At 38.0% G+C, this 25,710-nt stretch overlaps 1 protein-coding gene across 1 annotated transcript in view; it reads right to left on the reverse strand.

Annotated features, from left to right (window-relative positions):
* KIF5B (kinesin family member 5B) overlaps positions 1-25,710 on the reverse strand; it is a 50,114-nt gene that overhangs the window by 9,593 nt on the left and 14,811 nt on the right. The window contains exons 3-23 of the mRNA XM_010357030.2: positions 23,349-23,422; positions 22,290-22,394; positions 20,814-20,862; positions 20,193-20,248; positions 19,514-19,601; positions 19,241-19,365; positions 17,536-17,640; positions 17,093-17,238; positions 16,265-16,413; positions 15,387-15,580; positions 13,653-13,721; positions 12,040-12,246; positions 9,390-9,533; positions 5,184-5,372; positions 4,475-4,592; positions 3,578-3,639; positions 3,374-3,483; positions 1,853-1,954; positions 523-583; positions 336-407; positions 62-166 (exon numbers count right to left, since the gene is read on the reverse strand). Coding sequence (XP_010355332.1) covers positions 62-166; positions 336-407; positions 523-583; positions 1,853-1,954; positions 3,374-3,483; positions 3,578-3,639; positions 4,475-4,592; positions 5,184-5,372; positions 9,390-9,533; positions 12,040-12,246; positions 13,653-13,721; positions 15,387-15,580; positions 16,265-16,413; positions 17,093-17,238; positions 17,536-17,640; positions 19,241-19,365; positions 19,514-19,601; positions 20,193-20,248; positions 20,814-20,862; positions 22,290-22,394; positions 23,349-23,422 — 2,330 coding nt within the window. The remainder of the gene's footprint in view (positions 1-61; positions 167-335; positions 408-522; positions 584-1,852; positions 1,955-3,373; positions 3,484-3,577; positions 3,640-4,474; positions 4,593-5,183; positions 5,373-9,389; positions 9,534-12,039; positions 12,247-13,652; positions 13,722-15,386; positions 15,581-16,264; positions 16,414-17,092; positions 17,239-17,535; positions 17,641-19,240; positions 19,366-19,513; positions 19,602-20,192; positions 20,249-20,813; positions 20,863-22,289; positions 22,395-23,348; positions 23,423-25,710) is intronic.

Here is a 25,710-nt window from a genome sequence, read left to right on the forward strand (position 1 = left end):
CCAATCCTCGATTTTTTATTTTTACTATCTTGCAACTACCAGAAAATATACTCTTTAGTACCTGTTTGTGCACTTTAGTCAGCTGTTCAAGATTATTTTCAAGAAAGGAGATTTTCTGCTTCTGAGCAGCGCTGCCTCCGGTGTCATCAGAATCAATCTCGGCACTCTGAGGAAAGAGGTCAATAAGTATTATGAAAATTTAAAAAATAAAAAAAATCTAAGCTTAACTATACAAAAATTGACATGACTGTAAAGTTATTTCACTTTGAATACAAAGAATTACCTAGAAGCAAGCACCATTTATGCAAACACCCACCTCAGCATAGTTACTTTACCTTTTTAACTCTGGTAGCCAGGTCCTGAACAAAGAGTTTGCGTAGGTTGTGTAAAGTCTGAAGTTCTTTTGCCTTGGATTAAGAACAGTGATATTTTTGGAGTTCAGACTTTAAATTTAGAATAATCATGGTAGAAAAAAACACACAAAATATTCCCAAATCCTATTTATTTTCATGTTTTTCTTACCACTGTCTCTTCCAAACCCTTCAAGTCTTGTCTTGCTTGTTCTCGTCTATCTTGCATAACCCTAACAGTAGAAGAACAAACATATATTTTCAAATTTTATTCTGTAAAATTGTACTTAGCATGAGAGTTGAATAAAATCTTTTGTATCTGAAAGGATAAATTCTTAAATAAATACAAGATGCCTATTTTAAACAATTTATCCATGCTGTCTTTTTTTTTTTTTTTTGGACACAGGGTTTCTGTCCCAAACACTGCTCACCGCAACCTCAACCTCCTGGGCTCAAGTGATCCTCCTCACCTGTCTCCCAAGTAGCTGGGACCATAGACATGTACAACCAGGCCTGTCTGAAAATTTTTTGTAGAGACAGGGTCTCACTATATTGCCCAGGCTGATTTTCAAACACTGGGCTCAACTGATTCTCCTGCCTTGGCCTCCCAAAATGCTGAGATTATGAGTGTGAGCCACTGCACCTGGGCGATTTCAAAAAATTTTCATATGCCTTCTAAAACAACAGTTTATTGTTATACATTCCATATATAGCAATGGAAGAGATGAAATAAAATGTGGCAGAATTCAAAGAATAAGGAATGGTTCTAATTTATATTTTAAAATATGCCACATATATTATACTGCTATTTATCCAAAATGATACTGATTGATTATAAACTGTCAAAGACTAAAATATTTTACATTGAAAGTATTCTAAACAAAATCATAGCTGCAAGTTAGCAGAATCTTCATAAAATCCACTCTGAACTGGTCCTGATGTTCCAACTATCCTAATAATATCACAGTTCATTTGCAAATTATCTCACAAACTCAAGGTATGTGAAAAATTATAATCATGAATTTTCTACCTAAGATTCTAGAAAACTGAGTTTTGAGAAAATAAGAAAAGGTAAACTATGAAAACCTCTGTTCAAAATGGCAAGGCTAAAAACCACAATGCTTTTATGCGAAAGAAAGTTTAACAAAAACTCAGTTTTTGTGATAGATCTTAAAATCTCCTAATTACTTAACATATTGTTTTAGGTTCATTTTTATGCTGGATCCTGAAGTAATATGGAGATAAAGAAACAGCAAGCAGATTGATAAACAGAAATCTAAATCTTAACCACAATGAAATAAATATAAGACCTTGCTTTCACTAAAATACAAGTATATATTACAAGTATTTAGATATAAATCAAACCAACTCAGTGGATTTAAGAAAAAATCCTTTAGCCCATACAAAGTAAAACATGTATCCACTGGCTATATCCAGGGTAATGCCTATAATTCTCTAATTTAGCTTTTATTTTTAAACTTTAATTAAAAACAATTACTCACGTAAGTTCATGTAATTTTCTGCTCTTTTCCTGATCTGTGGCTTTCAACTTCTCGTGTTCTACTCTTAGACGTTCCTGCTCTAACATCATTTTCTGATTTTGGCTGACAAAAGAAAAAAAAATTAACACAGTATCAATATCATAACACAGTATCAATATCATAGTTTTCTCAATGTCATCATTAAAATTTCCAAACTTTTAAATTCTATAATCTCATCAAGGACTTTTCTGTTATCCTATCCCCCATGGAGGAAAAGAGGGAAGGGACCTGGCTACTAGCAGGCATACAAAATTTTTCGTATTTTGGTTTGAAATCATGATTTTGTTCTCCTCTTTCATCTTCCCGAATCCTTATGCCTACTTCCATCAAGTACTCATAGTAAGACCTATGCCCCAAACCTCATCATTTTGTTGTGTTACTCTCTTCTGGTCCTTACTCAAACTGTTGCAGACTCTGACTTCCATAAACTCTATGTATGTGCACATGGTTATGGAGGCAGGGAAACTGTCTTCTAGATAAACTAAGATGACAACTTAAAAAAAATAAAAAAACAAAAACCTTTGAAAATCCATAGAACTTCCAGAAAAGTTTTTCCCAGTTAAGAATTTTGAGTCAGGGTCTCACTCTGTCGCCCAGGTTGGAGTACAATCATAGCTTGCTTCAGCCTCAAAACTCCAACACTCCTCAAGTACTTCTTGTGCCACAGCCTCCTGAGTCACTGGGACTACAGGCATGTGCCACCATGCTCAGCTAATTTAAAACATTGTTTTGTGTAGAGGCAGAGTCTCACTAACATGTTGCCCAGGCTGGTCTTGATGAACTCCTGGCCTCTAGTGATCCTCCTGTCCCGGCCTCCCAAAGCACTGGGGTCACAGGCCATCAGCCACTGCATGCAGCCAAGAATTTTTTTAAAAAAGGAAATTAGGCCAGGCACGGTGGCTCAAGCCTGTAATCCCAGCACTTTGGGAGGCCGAGACGGGCGGATCACGAGGTCAGGAGATCGAGACCATCCTGGATAACACGGTGAAACCCCGTCTCTACTAAAAAATACAAAAAACTAGCCGGGCGAGGTGGCGGGCGCCTGTAGTCCCAGCTACTCAGGAGGCTGAGGCAGGAGAATGGTGTAAACCCAGGAGGCGGAGCTTGCAGTGAGCTGAGATCCGGCCACTGCACTCCAGCCTGGGCGACAGAGCGAGACTCTGTCTCAAAAAAAAAAAAAAAAAAAAAAAAACGAAATTAAATAAAGGATTTGGAGGAGACTGTGGTATCTATTTGCAATAATGGACTTAGGTTGGGGATTTTTTTTCTTCCTTTTTACTGAATAATTTAGAACAAAAGACCTAAAAAAAAGCTTCAAAAATTTCACCTGGAATTTATAAGTTTTACTCATAAATGAGAAAATTCTTTATTTTCCAAGATAAAAATGTAATTTTGATGAAAACTGCAGGTTTCTAAATAAGAATATACTGTGTCCATCAGTAACTGCTTCTTTCCTCCTAACTAGAGAAGTATAATACTTACTCTTGAAGATCAGTAATAAGTTTTTCTTTTGCTTCTACTTCATCTCTCAAACTACTGATCTGTTTTTGATGAGTTTCTCTGTGGCTCTGGATCTGCTGTTCAACAGCTTGCTAAAATTTTGAGGGGGAAAAGGTTGTTAAAGTCAGACTAATCAAAATTAATACTGATGAATTAAAGTCATTAGAAACGTGACATCAAACTTGCCTTAACTTCATTTGCAGTCTGAACCTTATTTAAGTGCTCCTTTTCCATTTCATGGACTTTCTCTGTTTGAATAGAGAGAATATAGAAGAGTGAAATAAGCCTTTAAGGTTCCTCATATAAACCAAGGAGCAAATGGATTTTACAATAAGCATTTTCCTTAGCAATATTCCACTTCAAATTACCCAAATGTCACCTGCTCTCCCAGTTCAATGACATGTAGACTAGTATACAAGTCATATCCATCGTGTTGGTATTATGTATTCCTTTGTTTATTTATTTTTTTGCCTAATCCAGAACAGTTAAGGGAATGGTAAAGAAATGAGGTAACTCCTAAGTCCCCTATGTTAAGACACACACACACACCCCTTCATAACTGTGGGAAATCCCCAGATTGGCTATTTCCATATTCAAACAAAATCTTAAAAAAAAAAAAAAAAAAAAAAGTTTCGCCAGGCACAGTGGCTCATGCCTGTAATCCCAGCACTTTGGGAGGCCGAGGTGGGTGGATCACGAGGTCAGGAGATCGAGACCATCCTGGCTAACATGGTGAAGCCCCATCTCTACTAAAAATACAAAAAATTAGCTGGGCATGGTGGCATGCGCCTGTGGTCCCAGCTACTAGGGAGGCTGTGGCAGGAGAATTGCTTGAACCCAGGAGGTGGAGGCTACAGTGAGTCAAGATAGGGCCACTGCACTCCAGCCTGGGTGACACAGCAAAGACTCCATCTCGAAACAGCAAAAAAATATATGTTTCAAAGTAACATTAATATGTATGATTTGTTTAGCATTCCAAGTCAGCCATATTCCTACTATTCTGTCAGTGTGAATATTAAGTTTACTACAATTATACTAAAATAAGAACATAGATGTTAACTCATAAACAGTTGGGAGCTATACCTTGTGCTCGAAGCTGGACTAGTTCTTCACTGAGGGAATCGACAGATTCCTCCAGCTGTCTTTTCTTTTGTTCCACATTTTGAAGGTATTCAGTTAATGACTTAATTTTGGCTTCATGCTTTTGGAAAAAATACACTGATATGAAGTGGAAAACATATCTCATGCGTACACTTTAAAGAATATTTGACAGTAAACATTTTATTATCTATATATGATAAACTTGGGAATATTTAAACCTAAAATGTTCAGGAGCCAATTTTGAAATGTTAAATAATTTAATCAATTAATTAAATGGTGATCATAACTTGCAAACTAAGGCACTGAAGACTCAAATATGAAATACTAATTTTAAAGATACCGCCATCTAACGTTATCATCTTCTCTCTTTGTGAAATTCCGATTGTGGTGAATGGCCCCATTCATTCAGTTGCCAAGCCAGGAAACTGGTTCCCTGCAGTTTTGCCCACCCTGGAATTCTGGAGTCTTTAACAAGTTACTACCGGTCATGTCTTTCTCGTAAATTTCTATACATAACCCACATTTATGCTAGGCAAATATAACTCAGTTAAATCATTCAAATTTACTGCAGCTAGACTAGGAAAAAAACAACTAAACATCACCTACAGACACACATTTTTCTGAAAACTTGTACAATAAATAAAATTTCTATGTGGCTGTTTCAAAAAATACATTTTGTTCTGTAACTTACTTGAGAGATACGAAGCTGACATGCTGCTAACTCCTTTTCATTTTCTTCCACTTTTTTGTTGCTCTCAGTTTGTGTGCTTTCTAACTGCTTGCAACGTTTCACCATGGTTTTTACTTCTGACTTCATTTTGCTAATGTAGAGTCTTGCAACAGTGAACTCTTCATCTATCATGCCAGTTCCCTCGGGCTGCTGTGAGGAAAAAGTAAAATAAAAAATTAAAGCCAAAAAAATGTTCAATGTGTGTTTTCCCAATTAGGCTGTAAAATCTTTTTATAAAATATAATTTAGTATTACTCAATATTCATACAAAGTCTGGATCTTATTTTTTTCTTTTATTACCGTTTTCAATGAAAGGTAAATAAACACAGCTTACTTTTTGCTTTCCTTTTTTTTAAAACTGAAAATAATGTTAATACATGCCAACAAGAAAAATAAATAAATGTAAACCTAAGGAAAATACCAAAATATAACCAAACTAGTAAATTCTGCCTCTTTCAATTTTTTTATTTCCTCTTTACAGGACCTCTTCAGGAAATTCACTGTTAATCATGTACATGTTCAGCTTAAAATTTAACAAGAGGATATTCAGGTGGCAGGGAAAGGATGACCTTTAAGCTCAACCAAAAGGAATTGTGGTCACTGTATATTCCTTAACTTTCAGAAAGAAATAAAACTGTCTTTGCAGATGATATGATTGATAAAGTTTACATGTACAGTCAAAGACCCTGCATAGCTAACACAATACTAAGGAAGAACAAAGTCACAGGACTTGACACTATGCAACTTACTGTAAAGCTATAATAATCAAAACAGTAGAGTGCTGGCAAAAGAACAGATAAATAGGTTAACAGAACGGAATGAAGAGCCCAGGAATAAAACCACAAAATACAGTCAACTGATCTCTGCCAAAAGTGCAAAGGCAATTTGATGGAGAGGATAGTCTCTTCAACCAGACCTCCAGATGTAAAACAATGAATCCTGGGTACAGACCTTACCCCTTTCAGAAAAATTAACTACAAATGGATCACAGACCTAAATGTAAATGCAAAACTAAAAGAAAACTTTTAACATAGGAGAAAATCTAGGTGATATTGGGTGTGGCGATAAGTTTTTAAATACAATACCAAAAACACAATCTATTAATGAAAAACTTGGTAAGTTGTATCTCATCAAAATTAAACAGTTTTAGTCTGCAAAAGATGACAATTAATAGAGTAAAAAAAGCCACAAACTGCGAAATAATGCAAAGCACTATCTGATAAAAGACTTATATCCAAAACATATGAAGAACTTTTAAAACTCAACAATAGGAGGCCAAGTAAGATGACTCACGCCTGTAATCCCAGTACTTTGGGAGGCCGAGGTGGGCAGATCACCTGAGGTCAGGAGTTCAAGACCAGCCTGGTCAATATGGTGAAACCCCGTTGCTACTAAAAATACAAAAAATTAGCCAGGCATGGGAGTGGGAGCCTGTAGTCCCAGCTACTCGGGAGGCTGAGGCAGGAGAATCGCTTGAACCCAGGAAGAGGAGGTTGCAGTGCCACTGCACTCCAACCTAGGCGACAGAGCAAGACTCCGTCTCAAAAAAAACAAAAACAAAACAAAACAAAACTCAACAATAAGGCCAGACACAATGGCTCATGCCTGTAGTTCTAGCACTTTGGGAGGCTGAGGCGGGCAGACCACCTGCAGTCAGGAGTTGGAAACCAGCCTGGCTAATATGGTGAAATCCCATCTCTACTAAACATACAAAAATTAGCCAGGTGTGGTGGTGCACGCCTGTAGTCCCAGCTATTCAGGAGGCTGAGGCAGAAGAATCACTTGAACCCAGGAGGCGGAGGTTGTGGCGAGCCGAAATCATGCCACTGCCCTCTAGCCTGGACGATAGAGCAAGACCCCGTCTCAAAAAAAAAAAAAAGAAAAAAAAAGAAAAAGTAGCACTCTAACAGAGCTTATATATGATGAGAGGAGAATTACTTGTTAATGACAAAAATACTGAGGATCCTTTTGTGTTTTTTTTTTAAAATCAGAATAGCTACTTGCAAAGATGACTTATTTTCAAAATGCTATGGTGGGAAATAAAAAAATATATATGGCCATGCATGGTGGCTCACGTCTGTAATCCCAGCGCTTTGGGAGGCCGAGGCGGGTGGATCATGAGATCAGGAGATCAAGACCATCCTGGCTAACATGGTGAAATCCTATCTCTACAAATACAAAGAATTAGTGAGGCATGGTGGCATGTGCCTGTAATCCTAGCTACTCGGGATGCTGAGGCAGGAAAACTGCTTGAACCTGGGAGGTGGAGGATGCCAAGCACCACTGCACTCCAGCTTGGGCGACAGAGCAAGATTCCGTCTCAAAAAAAAAAAAAAAAAAAAAAAAAAAAAATCTAGTCATCAGGGAACCTGGATTTCATCCATCTGCCACTAAACATAAGCCATTTCCACTCTCTCTCTTTACACTTTTTAACTTAAATCATAATTATTTGAACATAAAATGTAAGATTTTTCTGAAAAGTTGCAAATCTACAAAGCAAATTTTGAACATCATCTCTGGTGTTCTGTGATATAAAATAAATGTACTTTTCTATCGTAGAGATTTCTCTCCATCTCACATTACTCTACATCTCACACTACTTCACCATAAACAGGATAGGGCAGAAATGTTTAGACTGATGGTGAAGAGTAAGCAAGTCAAGTGGCCCGAAAGTGAGTCCACTGAATAACATAAGAAGAGTCATGAGAATCCTTGCCTCCATCAACAAACAGCAACTTTTATTTTGATTTTATTTTATTCTTTTTCTATTTTTAAAAATACTTTTTCTTCATTTTTAAACTGAAGAATCAGTTAACAGCAAACAGCAACATCAAACAATACAACAGACGGAAATGTGTGCTCCATATTGAAAACTTTTATTTCAGTTCCAACTCTGGTTAACAGACTGGGCTTTTTACAAGGCTCTCAATATAAACTCAAGTGTATGCTCTCTTTGTTATTGTAATCAGGCTTTAATCAAAAAGGTAAAGTCTAAACAGCTACTGCAACATAGAAATCTTTCATGTTATATGCATGGTTTTTCAGGTAAGAGTCTTAGTTTTTTGGTCTTAGTTTTTACCAAGTCACATGCCTGATGCCAACAACCAATATTAGTATCCTTAAAAAGATTAGGACAAAGAAGTATAAAGAAAATACGGCAATATTTTGAAAACTGAAAACTCTGGAGCTCATTATATTATTCTCTACTATTATATGTTTCCAATTTTTCACACTAAAATAAACAAGAATTAAGAAAGCAGTGCTCATCTTTTACTTTTTTTTAAATATTTAAAGCAACCACAAGCCCATTCATTATAAATGTATTCCCTGAGCTAATTTTCTTTTCTTTTTTTTTTTTTTTTTTTGAGATAGGGTCTCACTCTGCTGCTCAGGCTGGAGTGCCATGACACAAACATGGTTCACAGCATCCTTAACCTTCTGCCTCAGTCTCTTAAATACCTTGGACTACAGGTACGTATCACCATGCCCACATGCTCGGCTAATTTTTAAGTTTTTTGTAGGGACGGGGTCTTGCCACGTTGGCCAGGCTGGTCTCGAACTCCTGGGCTCAAGTTATCCTCCTGCCTTGGCCTCCCAAAGTGCTGGGATTACAGGCTTGAGCCACTATGTCTGGTCCCTGAACTTATCTTAATTGTTGTTCCAATCACTTCACTTATGGAAATTTACTAATGTAATTTCTAAGTGCCAAATCTTTTTTTTTTTTTTTTTTCTTGAGACAGCGTCTTGTTCTGTTACACAGGCTGGAGTGCAGTCGTGAGATTGCAGCTCACTGCAGCCTTGACCTCCCAGGCTCAAGCAATCCTCCCACTCCAGTAGCTGGGACTACAGGCACACGCCACCGTGCCAGGCTCATTTTTGTATTTTTTGTAGAGACAGGGTTTTGCCACATTGCCCAGGTTGGGGAAAATGTTATAGTAAAGAATCAAACATGAGGTCCAATAAATGCCACCTACTGAATTTATCTATTTGGGTGCCCTTATTCTCTTGCTCCCTCCTGATCTATTTAACATGCAGTTAATAGCACCTACTACACATGACTGATTGTGAGGGTGACATCATGAATACGAAAAGAACTTCATATTAGTAGTAAACAAAAGTACAAGTGTATACAGAAAATTGTCCTGGATATTTAGTTACTATATTTACCTTTACATCATTATTTCCCACAGCAATTCCTATTTCTGCAAGGTCTTTTAGTAAAGATGCCATCATCTCAGCTGCTCGTTTTTTCTGGTGGTTGGTCATTTCCTTAAGTTTCTGAAGCTCAGCATCTATACTCGCTAAAGTTGCCTAAGAGAACCCAAAACAAAAAGTATAGTTAAATCTACATGAAAACTCAAATCAAATACTCATAGATGTTTCAAGTTTTACACATGGTTTTACAAAACCATGCCTTTTCTGCTTTCATTTTCTTGAACCATCTACCAAGTTTTGGGCTCCCAGCTCAAACTTAAAAAATATTTTAGACTTAATAGGCTATGGTAAAAGTAGCCACATTGTTTTCCATTAAGAGCAGGCAGTTTGTGTTATTTCACTAAATTCCTGAGATTGAATAATATTTTCTGTCTAAAAAATGGGAAGCCTCAAATTTAACTAGATTTGATTATCATTTATTACTATATTATGTCTTATCTTTAGAAAGTGAGTCAGCAAATTAACGTTACAATGACACTGTTTTCTAGATGGTTAGTACGCTTTCTTCATCTACTTTCTATATACTTATTCACTAGAAAGAATCCATGTGACAATACTATGATATAAGCAATTATCCAGGAGATCATGATAAAGCAATATTATCTGAGTTTAATGACTATAATTATAAATCTCAAATCATAGCTTGCTTACCAGCTACAAAATCACCAAATTTTGAAAAGTCCAACCCAGTTTGGCCCACTTCAAAATAACTCATATCGCAGATTAGATACAAGGTGAGCATCCCCAATCCGAAGTGCTCCAAAATCTGGGACTTTTTGAGTGCTTACATGATGCTCAAAGAAAATGCTCACTGAAGCATTTGGACTTACCAATTAGAAATGCTCAACTGGTAAGTATAATGCAAACATTCCAAAATCTGAAAAGCGTGGGGCTTATTTTTAATGCCTGTACTGTACTGTATTTTTAATGCCATTTATTGATTTTTCATCAATATCTTTTAGGAAAGATGCCATCATTCCAACTGCTTATTTCTTATGGTAGTTGATCATTTCCTTAAGTTTCTGAGTATCAGTAGAGTGTGTATCCACCCAGGTTAATCTATAATATGATATCAATTATCCTGCAAGTCGTATAATATAGCATGCTTCTACCATAATTGTTTAAATTACCATTTTCTCTAACAACTGAACAGCAACACTGTCTAAGCATATAAATAGATGCTAAACACTAGGGATTTCTAACTCCTATTATCAATGTAATGCTGATAGATTTCAGCTCCACAAGTGAAACATAAATATAGCTGTCTTAAAGACCAAAATCAGTGGCCAAGGACCACCTTTCAGAGTTGTAAGAAACTCCTGTTATTCTTTCATACAACAATTAGCTTTGTTAATAATGCAACTCGGCCGGGCGCGGTGGCTCAAGCCTGTAATCCCAGCACTTTGGGAGGCCGAGACGGGCGGATCACAAGGTCAGGAGATCGAGACCACCCTGGCTAATACGGTGAAACCCCATCTCTACTAAAGAATACAAAAAACTAGCCGGGCGACGAGGCGGGCGCCTGTAGTCCCAGCTACTTGGGAGGCGGAGGCAGGAGAATGGCGTAAACCCGGGAGGCGGAGCTTGCAGTGAGCTGAGATCTGGCCACTGCACTCCAGCCTGGGCGACAGAGCCAGACTCAGTCTCAAAAAAAAAAAAAAAAAAAAAAAAAAAAATAATGCAACTCAGTAAGAGTTAATTATAATGGTGTCTTGGATCTCTACAGTACTGAATGTTAACTTCAAGCTAAATGTAACTTGTAGATTAAAAAGAGAAAAGGAACTCATAGGGGCGCAGGAAACCTTTTAAAAGTGTTATTTTGTACTGTTGACTGCTTTCTTCTAGACAAGCTAATGTGAGTGGGGAAATAAGTGGTGGACACGGGTCCTGAGTGCAACTCTAGATGCTGATTTCTAAACAAGAAGCTAGCATTAACCACAACAAAACCACAAAATAGCTCCTTCATGATGATGTTGAAACAATCACAGATATTATTTCTGCCATCACTGTTGGAAGTTGGCGATGTCTGTCCTGTATCAATTTTTAGCAAGTAAAAATCTCCATCTATTGGGGAACCACAACTACACTGTGCTAAGAAGGCACTGCTCCAGGTAGTGGAAATGTAACAGTAAATAAAACATAAATTGTATTAAGTTACATATCCTCACATCTATTCCAAATAATTCACATAGTTGATTAAATAGCATTTTAATTTGTATTGCATATTTAATTTATTGTTTGAACAATCATCTAGTAACTTTACTGGGCAACTAGGAGCTTTAAATTATTTTTCCTTTAACATTAGTAATAACATTAGGTTCTACATGCTATACACTAAATTTAAAAAAAAAAAACATTAGGAGTAGCAAACATCCTTTAAAATAGCATTTAAATTAGATATTAACAGACCTTAGGAACTAAGATAACTGTCTTCCTCCACCTCTAAGGCTTCACATACAGAAAGAATGGAAGTTGAAACCCGAGTCCTTGAAAATTGATGTTATCGATATTTGACTTACATAGAAGTAAGTTACTCAAGTAGTTTTTAAGTTAAGAATACTTGTACTAAAGCATTAAAAAAGAAAATAAAACTATATCCTACCGATTTCTGATTCAGTTCATCACTAAGCAATTCATATTCCTTAGTTTTGTCTTCAACTTCCTGAGACTTCTGATCATAATTGACAGCAAGTTCTTCTAGGGCCTGTAAAACTTCTTTCACTTCTTCTTTAGAGGCATCATTTTCCGCTTGAAGGCGATTCAGCTCAGCTTGCATATTGTCTTGATCCCTTCTGGTAGATGCCAAAAGCTACAGGACAGAAAATAATTTATTTTCCCCAAAAGTATGCAGGTTTTAAAAAACACCCATGAAGCTTCACCATTTGCCAAGAACAAATGGAGTGAAATATGGATGGTATTCAGTGTGGCAACATTTATTCATTAAACAGATTTACTAAATGTCAACTATGTGCAAGCACTGTGCTGGATGCTGCAAGGCAGAAAGAAAATCAAAGACTGTATGTTTAAGGAACACAGTAGAAGAGAAGATAGGTACATGAATAAGTGCAATACAAGATAGAAGGTAAGAACCGTAGGAGAGGGACAGGACAGATCAAGTGCTTAGTAATACATGGAGAAGTTGGCTATAAGAGATTGATTGCAGTCACATGCAAATTAATGTAATAAAGGAAAACAGCATTCTACAAGAGTTGCTTAAAAATTTAGATTTGGGGCAAGCGGGGTGGCTCACGCCTATAATCCCAGCACGTTGGGAGGCCGAGGCGGGCAGATCACGAGGTCAGGAGTTTGAGACCAGCCTGGCCAACATGGTGAAACCCTGTCTCTACTAAAAATACAAAAATATTAGCCAGGCGTGCTGGCGGGCACCTGTAATCCCAGCTACTCGGGAGGCTGAAGCAGGAGAATCACTTGAACCCGGGAGGCGGAGGTTGCAGTGAGCCGAGATCACGCCACTGCACTCCAGCCTGGGGGACAAGAGCGAGACTTCGTATCAAAAACAAAAACAAAACCTGGTATCAGCACAAAATCTGAACTGCAAGGACACCAAGAGACTGGTTAGGAGAACACCACAATCATCCACATTAGTGGCTCTCCTGTAGGGATACCTGGAAATCTGTGGGAGTGTTAATAATAGGGTAGAATGCTAATGGTATTTAGGAGTAGGGACCAGGAATGCTTAATGTCCTATAATGCAAAGGACAGAAAAACATAAATTATCCAATGCAAAATGTCAACAGTGCCCCTTAGAGGAATAATGCTATAGTTTAAACACAAAATGCTATAGTTGAAAGATGATCTGATCAGGATTAAGTTCACCGACGGAGAGCATCTCCTTCTTACTGAAGCAGTCTGTGTCTTCACCCTACACACCATTCCCACAAAAAAATTTTAAAGGACTGCTTTTCAATTATCCCCCTGCTCTGCTAAGTGAGAAGGTAAAATGAGAATCCAAAGTAGGTGACAAGAAGAGAAAAGTCAAGAACCAGGATGAAAAAAACGATGGCAGAAATGAACAGATTTTATGTGGGTAGATATGACGAATGAGTAAAAACTCATTTTATCCATGTGACATTCTTATTCCCACAAGGAGAGTCATACCCAAAATTATACAACTATTAAAGACAAAGTCAATGGGATTCAGAAACCAAAACTATAAAGCTTTTCTGGAAGCAATATAAAAGGTACTCAACTCACCTCTTCCTGATCCAACATTTGCGTCTTCAGTTTCTCTACCAGTTGACTTTGCTGGTTAATTTCTTCATCCTAGAATTTTGAAGTATCCAGTTAACCAAGTAGTTAACAACCTGGTTCTAGCTGTTTCCCAATACAGGTTATAAGATTACTACTCCCCCAGAAATATTCAAAACCATTTCTCCAAATTCAACATTGCTTATTTTAATGTCTTTTAAGAAAATGGCAAAACAAAAGGAATTTCTTTCAATTATCAATACTTATAATGGTCATGTACTTCGAATCTGCCATCTCTGCTTAAAACACATTAAAAATATCAATTTAAAAAAAAATATTTTCAGCCGGGCGTGGTGGCTCACGCCTGTAATCCCAGCACTTAGGGAGGCTGAGGCAGGTGGATCACGAGATCAGGAGATCGAGACCATCCTGGCTAACATGGTGAAACCCCGTCTGTACTAAAAAAGTACAAAAAACTAGCGGGGCGTGGTGGCGGGCGCCTGTAGTCCCAGCTACTCGGGAGGCTGAGGCAGGAGAATGGCGTGAACTCGGGAGGCGGTGCTTGCAGTGAGCTGAGATCGCACCACTGCGCTCCAGCCTGGGCGACAGCGTGAGACTCCGTCTCAAAAAAAAAAAAAAAAAAATTCTTCTCTTTTTTTTTTTTTTTGAGATGGAGTCTTGCTTTGTCGCCCAGGCTGGAGTGCAATGGCCGGATCTCAGCTCACTGCAAGCTCAGCCTCCCGGGTTCACGCCATTCTCCTGCCTCAGCCTCCCGAGTAGCTGGGACTACAGGCGCCCGCCACCACGCCCCGCTAGTTTTTTGTACTTTTTTAGTACAGACGGGGTTTCACCATGTTAGCCAGGATGGTCTCGATCTCCTGATCTCGTGACCCACCCGTCTCGGCCTCCCAAAGTGCTGGGATTACGGGCTTGAGCCACCGCACCCAGCCTAATTTCTTTACTGCTCTTGTTCTTGCCTTCCATTCTTATGTTCTTAATTTGTTATTATTCATACTATTGACTTTACTTCTATATGCAAAGCAGGAAGATATTATTTCCACTCTATTGTGTTTCCCTTAATCTCTTACATCATCTTTTATTGGAACCTTCAGAGCCCTGATTCTAACAGTTGGTATCATTAAGGCTCCCAATGACCCAATGCCAAATTTTTGTTAGAACAGGGATCCTCAAGTTCCCAGGCCACAGAGCAGTACTGGAAGCCTGTTAGGACCTGGGACGCACAGCAGGAGGTGAGCAGCAAGCGTTGCCACTTAAACTCCACCTTCTGACAGATCAGCGGCATTAGAATATCATTAAGAGTGCAAACTCTATTATGAACTGTGCATGCAAGAGATCTAGGTTACAGGTTCCTTATGAGAATCTAACGCCTGATAATCCAAGGTGGAAGTTTCATCCCAAAACCATCTCTCCCACCCTGGTCCATGGAAAAATTGTCTTCCCTGAAACCAGTCCCTGGTGCCAATAAGGTTGGGGGCTGCTGCCTTATAAAATTCTTTCAGCTTAAAAAGAGGGGGAAAAAATACACCCTCATACAGTTTCCACATAGAAATTGAAATTATGACTTATTTTGTTAATAATTTTTACAAGATTAACAGAAATCAAGGAATATGTATAAAGATCCTAAGTGCCCACAGCACTAAAATATGAAAAATCAGAAAATAAAAACACTCATGTCAATAGTATCCTAATATAAACGGACCTAAATCCAGAAATACCTACCTTGTCATCAAGTTGTTTGTATAATTTGGCAATTTCTTCTTCACACTTTCTTCTTTCAGCATCAGTAAAATTTCCCATAACTCCAATTGTGGTTGCTGGTTTATCATTGGTAATAGCAATATCTTTATCCACTGTGAAAGCTTCCAAGTTGGCCTTCTCTTTGTCAAACTGTTCATCAATAGGCACCGTCTCCCCTAAAATAAAAGTGGTTATATTATAAATAAAAGTGATAAAGTGGTTAATAAGAAACAACATGTCTAAAACTAATTTCAATTTCATTTCTTTAAAATTTTTTTTTTTTTTTTTTTTTTTGGAGACGGAGTCTCAATCTGTCACCCTGGCTGGAGTACAGTGGTGCAATCTAGGCTCACTGCAACCTCTGCCTTCAGGGTTCAAGCAATTCTATTGCCTCAGACTTCTCATTAGCTGGGATTACAGCTGCCCGGCACCATGCCAGGCTAATTTTGGTATTTTCAGTTGAGATGGGTTTTCACCATGTTGGCCAGGCTGGTCTCTAACTCCTGACCTCAGGTGACCTGCCTACCTCAGCTTCCCAAAGTGCTGGGATTACAGGCGTAAGCCACTGCACTCAGTGTCGTTCTTTTAAACTTTTTATTCTCTGACTGTGTTATTTTCAAATAATCTGTCTTCAAGTTCAGATGCTTTCTTCTGGTTAATTCTACTACTGATGGTCTCTACTGCATTTTGCTCATTTTATTTTTCAGCTCCAGGATTTCTATTAGATTTTTAAAAATTATTTCGATGTCTATTACATTTCTTGATCTAGTCACTTACTGATTTTGCTGAACTATTTCTACGTTTCTATGCTCTAAATCTGTATTTAATAAACTTAAGATGACAAATTCTTAAGTTATTACCATTACGCCATCTGTTGAGTTCATTTTCAAGCCACTGAATGGTGTTCCGCAGGATCTTATTTTTTTCTTTTTCTTTTTCATACTTCTTTTTCCACTGTTCTGCAGTTAATTCCACATTGACACAAACTGTGTTCTTAATTGTTTTGGCCCTAAGAGATGTAATTGGAGGAAAAAAGGGATGAGACTGAAATTATTTTTAATTTTATCTATATGGAATATATGTATATATGGCTAAGAAATTTATTCTTGTCTAGTAATCTCTTAGACTAAATACTAAAAGCCACAACCTATGAGGTTATTTACAACCCAACTAAATTTGAGTCTGCTCCAAAATCCATCAACAGCTTAAAAAAAAAAAAATCAACAAACCACTAAAAATAAAAGACAAAGACCTATATTTTTCTAATTTGTTTGCAAGGCTGAATTAAGAAATTACTGTTGAAAGTCAAAGACAGAATCATCATTACTGATTTTCCTAATCATCTCATATAGATGTTAACCTGTCATGCATGTCTACAGGCCTAACACAGGATTATGTTTGCCAGGCTTTTACGTCATTATTTGAGTCAAATGCTTATTTTCTTTAATACCAAATTACAGCTTGTCACATAAATTTGACTAAAATTACATCTGACTTTAATGTGTACTAAAACTTAAACCAAGCAGTATCAAAAACAGACCCACCTTGTTTTATCTGTCATCAATTCAAACTGAGTGTGTCCAGCACAAAACAATATGTACAAGTTGGAATAACAGCTCACATTTTCCTACATTTTATAAACAAAAGGTCTATCTACATTTAGGTTTTGTACTTTCTTAACAACAAACCTTTGGCCAAATAAGAGTGTAGATTTTGTTTCAGATTCATTATATGATGATGGAGAGCAGCAAATTACAATAGTGGTTCTACAGTTGCCACCTAATGAATCTTGAAGGATTCTTGTCATTTTACTATCTCGATATGGAACATACGTCTGCATACAAAAACAAAGAAAGAAAACAAGACCAGTGGGTTCCTGTACAATAAAATGTTATAAAAATATGCTACTTTAAATAAATTAAAAGGTTATTTCAGTTAACTATTTGATATTAAAATGTGAACTAGGATATACATACAATATTATAAACTCCTAAAAGACAACTAACTTACATACTGATTCAAACACAGTGAATCTCTCTCTCTCTCTCACACACACCCATGCACACATATACACCTATATTTAAATAATGCCCCATAAGGTAACAGGGAGATAGAAGACAAGTATACTCACACTACCCTCAGCCAAAGCAGAAATGACATTTCCAAGAGCAGAAAGTGACTTGTTGATGTTTTTAGCTTCATCCAGCACAGCACCTTCAGCTCCAGTTTTACTAACCTATACATAAGATTTCAAAAGAATGAAACAAAATTACAAAAATTTTCTTTAAATTTTCTAAAATTTTCATAGGTCATCAATAACCAGTAAAAAAGAAAAAAGAACATGAAAAGCTTCATGATCTTATTTGCCAAGCATTTACTCTTAGGTACCACCATTTCTTGAGTACTACTCTTAAGAGTTTGATTAGAGAGACATCAAATTTTATCTGTAGTTTGTAGGTACTCTTGAAAATAACCACTTTAAATGTAAATTTGTAGTTCATTAATCTGTTAGTCCCCTTTGCTACATTAGAAAAGAGGAACCGGCCGGGCGCGGTGGCTCAAGCCTGTAATCCCAGCACTTTGGGAGGCCAAGATGGGCGGATCACGAGGTCAGGAGATCGAGACCATCCTGGCTAACATGGTGAAACCCCATCTCTACTAAAAATACAAAAAACTAGCCGGGCGAGGTGGCGGGCGCCTGTAGTCCCAGCTACTTCAGAGGCTGAGGCAGGAGAATGGCTTAAACCCAGGAGGCGGAGCTTGCAGTGAGCTGAGGTCCGGCCACTGCACTCCAGCCCAGGCGACAGAGCAAGACTCTGTCTCAAAAAAAAAAAAAAAAAAAAAAAAAAAGAAAAGAGGAACCTTCTAAAACTGGCTAATGCATAATGTTGATGTTGTAACTATTAGAAAACAGAGACTGAGTTTAAACTCATTATATAAGCAAACCTGCTTCTTCTAAAAAAAAAACCATAAAGTATCTAAATATGTATGTTGTGTGGCTTTTATTTTTTTTGAGACTGAGTCTCACTCTGTCACCTAGGCTGGAGTGCAGTGGCTCAATTCCAGCTCACTGCAACCTCCGCCTCCCAGGTTCAAGCAATTCTCCTGCCTCAGCCTCCCCAGTAGCTGGGATTACAGGCGTGCGCCACCACGCCCAGCTAATATCTATGTTAAAGATAGGTCAGAACAATAAATTAGCAATGCTGGCTGAAGAAACAGCTTAGGAGAATTCTCAACATTAGATAATCTTTGAAAGATGTATATAAGACTTCACAACAGAACAGAACAGATGTATCATTCTAAGCAGAAGAAACAAAATTAGCACAACAGCAAAAATGGTCACAGAGGTCCCTATTATAACATTCAAACTTAATTTGATATAGACTAGAATCAGACTGTATAGAATTATAATAATGAAATAATCATCCAAAGGAAAGAAGCAAGTCCAACCAAACCAGAAAAGACTAATGGACAGTTACCAGTTTTAATAGGGACCCCACTGCCAATATGGATAAAATACATATCAAAAATCAGAAAAGGGATACCTAATAAAGTTTATAACAACATATGCCAAACAAGTTCTCACCATGAACACATCTTAAGTCACAGAAACTATTTATGAGTTGAACTAGACTACGGTCAAACAACAGTAACTTGGAACTGATTATTCAGTTGATGTCATCATAAAGCAATGGTATCAGCAGTTACAAATCTCTGGTTACCAAATGCAATTTGATAAGTTTTCAAGATGCAACAACGAATCCTGCATAACTCCCAATTCAAACTAAAGTTTACAAGGATGCTTAAATATTTATCAAAATACATGAAGACTTTACCTTTTCACTACCAGCTAAATCAACCAGATAAAGTTTTCCACTCAGCTTTTGTTCCGTTTGTGTGTTCTCTTGTTTTACATTAATAAGAAATATACTGTGACTCCTAGAGCTATGTTCATTCATATCTGCAAGGAAATTATACAAATATAAACAAACATGATTTCCTCTTAACAATTTCCCTAAAGCAATCTTATAACAATCTTATAATTAATCACCTGGATAAGGATATTTTAAGCTGGTTTTAAATCCTAACCGGTGTTATTTTCTACTTACTTGTAACTGCTACATGTCTGTTGGATTTTCCTTCATCTATGGTATCCATAACTTCATCTGGACTACATACAAAACGCTCTGTGCACCCCTGTGAAATAATTTTTAAAAAGACATTAATGTCTGGCCAACATGGTGAAACCCTGTCTCTAATAAAAATACAAAAATTAGCTGGGTGCAGTGGTAGATGCCTGCAATCCTAGCTACTTGGGAGCCTGAGGCAGAAGAATTGCTTGAGCCTGGGAGGTGGAGGTTGCAGTGAGCCACTGCACTCCAGCCTGAGCAACACAGCGAGACTCCGTGTAATAAATAAATAAATAAAGTTAATATCCTTTAAAAATGTATTACAGGAGCTGCCAGGCACGGTGGCTCAAATGCCTGTAATCCCAGCAATTTGGGAGGCAGAGGCAGGTGGATCAGGAGATCAGGAGTTTGAGACCAGTCTGGCAAACATGGTGAAATCCCGTCTCTACTAAAACTACAAAAATTAGCTGGGCGTGGTGGCACATGCCTGTAATCTTAGCTACTCAGGAGGCTGAGGCAGGAGAATTGCTTGAACCTGGAAGGCAGAGGTTGCAGTGAGCCAAGATTGCACCACTGCACTCCAGCCTGGGAGACAGAGTGAGACTGTCTCAAAAAAAAAGCATTACAGGGTTTTTCTAGACAATTGTACTATAAATACCTTTACATAGGGAACTCGGTTTTTGTCTTCATGAACTGAAAGGTTGGTCTTTGAAACTGAAAAAGAAAAATAAATATTAGCAACGTTCTCCTAAAACTAACACTGGATGTGAAATAATTCAATTGATAGGCTTCTCTGAGCAGCTTAACAGCAATAGTTGAACTCCAAAAAAAATACTAAAAATTGCTCTAAAGCAGACCTTATAGATACAGTAGGAGATCTAAATAGAAACCAATGTAACAATATAGAATTTTAGGACCACTCCAACCTATACCACCCACATTTTATAAACAAGAACGTTAACCGGGAGTGGTTCAATGGTTTGCCTAAGGACAACGTATCTAATTGAGAGCTGACAGAAGACTAGAACTCAGGGCTCAGATTATGTAACTCCCAGTCCAGTGCTCTAATTACTACTTAAGAAGTACCCATAAACATCGCTTTAAACAAGTTATTCTATTTAGAGGTATTCAACTAAAACTTTAGAAGAAAAAAAAATTGTATTTCCAATAACTTAAGACAGTTTCATACAGGTTACAAAGAAATAGTCTCGTATCTACTATTAAAAAGGAATTAACAGATGCTATTTAAAACTGATTAACTAGCAAGAATTTAACTTACCATCTAATAGGTCCCTTATCTTATCCAAATATATTTCAAAATATGAAACCTAAAGGGCAAATTTAAAAAAACATCAATCAACCGAAATTATATAATAACTTACTCACATATTGAGGTCTGAGTGCTAGGCACTGTTTAGACTAGGAGAACAGTTATTAACATACCAGCCATAGTTCACATTCTAATGGGAAGACATAAATTAACCAAATTAGCTTAGTTATTTAAGCAGTCTTCCCACTGGACATAATTTACATTATCTTCATCTAAAATGAATTAGAATAGTTTTGTGTAGCACGAACTTTCGAGTTCTGCAGTAAAGCAACCTCCTTTATTTTATGTAAGAGGCTAAAGACTTAATCGTTTAAGTTAGTTAACATTCCTGTTCATCTAATGGCAGATGAACAAGAATCCAAGTTTACTAACCTGAATGATCTTTCAACTATGCCTTTCCATAAAAATAATTTTTAAAATTACTTTAAAGAAAGTAGCATTTACTTTTTTTTAAGAACAGTATTCTTGGTCGGGCGCGGTGGCTCAAGCCTGTAATCCCAGCACTTTGGGAGGCCGAGACGGGCGGATCACGAGGTCAGGAGATCGAGACCATCCTGGCTAACACGGTGAAACCCCGTCTCTACTAAAAATACAAAAAACTAGCCGGGCGTGGTGGCGGCGCCTGTGGTCCCAGCTCCTCGGGAGGCTGAGGCAGGAGAATGGCGGGAACCCGGGAGGCGGAGCTTGCAGTGAGCTGAGATCCGGCCACTGCACTCCAGCCTGGGCGACAGAGCGAGACTTCCGTCTCAAAAAAAAAAAAAAGGGCCGGGCGCGGAGGCTCAAGCCTGTAATCCCAGCACTTTGGGAGGCCGAGACGGGCGGATCACGAGGTCAGGAGATCGAGACCATCCTGGCTAACACCGTGAAACCCCGTCTCTACTAAAAATACAAAAAACTAGCCGGGCGTGGTGGCGGCGCCTGTGGTCCCAGCTCCTCGGGAGGCTGAGGCAGGAGAATGGCGGGAACCCGGGAGGCGGAGCTTGCAGTGAGCTGAGATCCGGCCACTGCACTCCAGCCTGGGCGACAGAGCGAGACTCCGTCTCAAAAAAAAAAAAAAAGGGCCAGGCGCGGTGGCTCAAGCCTGTAATCCCAGCACTTTGGGAGGCCGAGACGGGCGGATCACGAGGTCAGGAGATCGAGACCATCCTGGCTAACACCGTGAAACCCCGTCTCTACTAAAAAATACAGAAAACTAGCCAGGCGAGGTGGCGGGCGCCTGTAGTCCCAGCTACTCGGGAGGCTGAGGCAGGAGAATGGCGAATGGCGTAAACCCGGGAGGCGGAGCTTGCAGTGAGCTGAGATCTGGCCACTGCACTCCAGCCTGGGTGACAGAGCAAGACTCCGTCTCAAAAAAAAAAAAAAAAAAAACACAAGAACAGTATTCTTGCTGTAAAATAAAATACAAACATTCCTCAAGGAATTTACCTTAATATGAAATTCCAAATTTTCATCCATGGAGTAAATATAATTAAAAATATCTTGCACTATTCTTGGAATAATTCCCATGCCTTCTGGATCATGAAGTTTACCCTAAACAAAAAACAAAACTAGACTTCTTAGACAAATCATAAAACATGAAGTAAAAACAAAGAGTTTCAATCTACAACTTACAGTCAAGAAAGGATGGGAACTGTATTTTGTGGAAACGGCTCTGTAAATACCTAAAAAATCCAATTCAACTATTACACATATACATAGTACTGTACATCAACCACATGGGTTACCAACAGATCTTAACACTTCATTTAATCACTAGATTTAGATTATCCATGCTTGTAAAATGTTCATTGTAAAATGAACATAATCAAAAAGATTTTAGTTTCTTTCCATATAATTCTACATTGCTCCTCCTGCTTCAAGGCAAATTCATGCAAATACTAGGATATCCTTGTTCTCTATGATATGAAAATCAATAATATCAATCACACTAAAAGCAGCAGTCATTTACTTAATATAGTACAGTCAAATAAATGATAAAAACAGATGCTCTTTAGCAGTGGCAGAAAATCACAGGCTGTTTTCTAGAAGCAAAGCTATAGTGGGTCCACATCTATTATTAACAGCAGCACTGATAATTATGGCAACATTCTTATCAGAGAAGAGTAAGAGGTATTTTGAGGAAGGAGGAGCCAAGGAGAACAGGAAAACGTTATTTACACTAAATAGAATCAACAACATATAAGCATTCAAAATTTCCCATACAACAGGGTGATAGAAAATTCTTGTCTAAAATGTTCATTATTTTATGGATATGCTAACTGATAAAACAATCTCAAATATAATCTCAAATACAGGTATCCCTTACTATTTAAATTCAGGAACTGATTAGATTCCAACAATGATGTTACATGCATATTATTAGTATGAGAAAAGGCAATAAAGAGTAAATTAAAATGTCTATGCATGGTGAAATAGTATCACAAATAATGAATGAATGCTGTATGTATTGCAAATTACATCTAAGCACAGATTATAAAATGTTACCTCCATTGTGTGTGTCTTCCCAGAGGATGTCTGTCCATATGCAAATATTGTTCCATTATATCCTTCAAGTACATCTATGAGAAAATAAGAGATTTTATAATTCAGGGGATTTTCTTCCTTAAGAAAGATTCATAAGAAATTACTTAAACTACAAGATGATAGGGTAGAGAAAAGGTTAAAAAAGAAGTTACTTAAAGAATGTTACAGGGAAATGTCAGATGTTTATTCTCAGTGAGGTATAAAAGACCCTAAAAGACACACAAAGACACACACACACACCCTCTTTCTAATCCTTGCATAGTAAATTCTGTACAATAAAATATTTGTGGGAGTGGCTGGGTGCAGTAACTCACTCCTGTAATCCCAGCACTTTGGGAGGCCAAGGCAGGCAGATCACGAGGTCAAGAGTTCAAGCCTGGTCAGCATGGTAAGACCCTGTCTCTACTAAAAATACAAAAAAATTAGCCGGGCTTGGTGGCGCGCACCTGTTGTCCCAGCTACTCGGGAGGCTGAGGCAGGAGAATTGCTTGAACCAGGCAGGCAGAGGTTGCAGTGAGCCAAGGCTGTGCCACTGCACTCCAGTCTGGGTGACAGAGTGAGACGCCATCTCAAAAAAAAAAAAAAAAAAAAAACTTTAGCTGGACGTGATGGTACGTGCCTGTAATTTTAGCAACTCGAGAGACTAAGGCACAAGAATCGCTTGAACCCAGGAGAAGGAGGTTGCAGTGAGCTGAGATGGAGCCACTGCACTCCAGCCTGGGTGACAGAGTGAGACTCTGTCTCAAAAAAACTACCAAAATTATTTGTGGAAAGAGTGGCAAGAAAGATTCAGATTTTCTTTCTGCTAATATGAAAGACTCCATCAAAGTTTAGTACATAAAGGATTTATAAAGACATTAAAGGAAATATATAACATATATATGTTATGTTATAAAAATATGTTATATATATGTGTGTTATATATATATATTATAAATATGTAACAATGGCAAATTTCTTTTTTTTTTTTTTTTTTGAGACAGAGTCTCGCTCTGTCGCCCAGGCTGGAGTGCAGTGGCCGGATCTCAGCTCACTGCAAGCTCCGCCTCCCGGGTTTACGCCATTCTCCTGCCTCAGCCTCCCGAGTAGCTGGAACTACAGGCGCCCGCCACCTCGCCCGGCTAGTTTTTTGTATTTTTTAGTAGAGACGGGGTTTCACCGTGTTAGCCAGGAGGGTCTTGATCTCCTGACCTCGTGATCCGCCCGTCTCGGCCTCCCAAAGTGCTGGGATTACAGGCTTGAGCCACCGCGCCCGGCCAACAATGGTAAATTTCTTAATGATGACCCATCTAAGCAATTTTTCTGGACCCAGACTGCTTTCTGTGGTCAATTAAGAAACAAATTTTAAATTCCATTGCTTATAATAAAGAATTTCTTCTATCAGCATGTATCTCAAATGTCATTACTCTACATTCCAAAGCTTTATGTGATCAAAAAGAAAAATGTCCTCTGCCAATTTACATACAGATGAGATTTTAGAAACGAGACTGACGGTTAATTAGTAGCTAATCCTCACAAACCCCTACCTTCCTCTTTATCCTGCCCACGAAGTATAACACTCAGTCCTACCTCAAAATCAATTACCAAGAAGTTCCTATGAAAAATCAAAATCAATTACCAATAAGTTTCTATGGAAAAAAAAAGTTATGAGACAGGGTCTCCCCTCTGTTCAGAGTGCCATGGCACAGTAAATAGCTCACTGGTCACTGCTGCCTCGACCTTCTGGGTGTAGTAAGCTGCCTGCTTCAGCTTCAAGTAGCCAGGAGTAGAAAGGCACATGCCACCACGCCTGGCTAATTCTAAAAAACTTTTTGTAGAGACAGGGTCTTGCTATGTTGCCCAGGCTGGTCTCAAACTCCTGGGCTCAAACAACCCTTCTGCCTCAAGCTTCACAAAGTGCTGGGATTACAGGCCTAAGTAAGCCCCTGCACCTGACACTCTTATGAATTTTTTTTTTCAATTTTTTTCCAGCTTCTGACATTAACATTTAAATATATTCCTTTATTAGGTTAAAGGGGGAAAAAAGGCAATCTTTTGAGTTCTGGCTTTCGAGGATTTTGTTTTTTGTTTTTGGTGACAAGAAAAGTACTATGAAATTACATTCTATTCTAGAGGAAGTCAAAATAAAAAGAGAAGCCTCTGCTGGAAACAGCATGTAACAGTGAAAAGTAAACCAGTAAGCAAGCCAATCCTTGTTTTTTCCCCAACATTGGGCACAACTAACTAGATAATAGATTTCCTACAGAAACATTTATTAATGAGAAAAAAGACATCATTACTTACTTCCCTGGGAAGATTTTAAGAGACTCCAAACATTTGAAAC

Source organism: Rhinopithecus roxellana, chromosome 11 (assembly GCF_007565055.1).
Source record: "Rhinopithecus roxellana isolate Shanxi Qingling chromosome 11, ASM756505v1, whole genome shotgun sequence".
NCBI lineage: Eukaryota > Metazoa > Chordata > Mammalia > Primates > Cercopithecidae > Rhinopithecus > Rhinopithecus roxellana.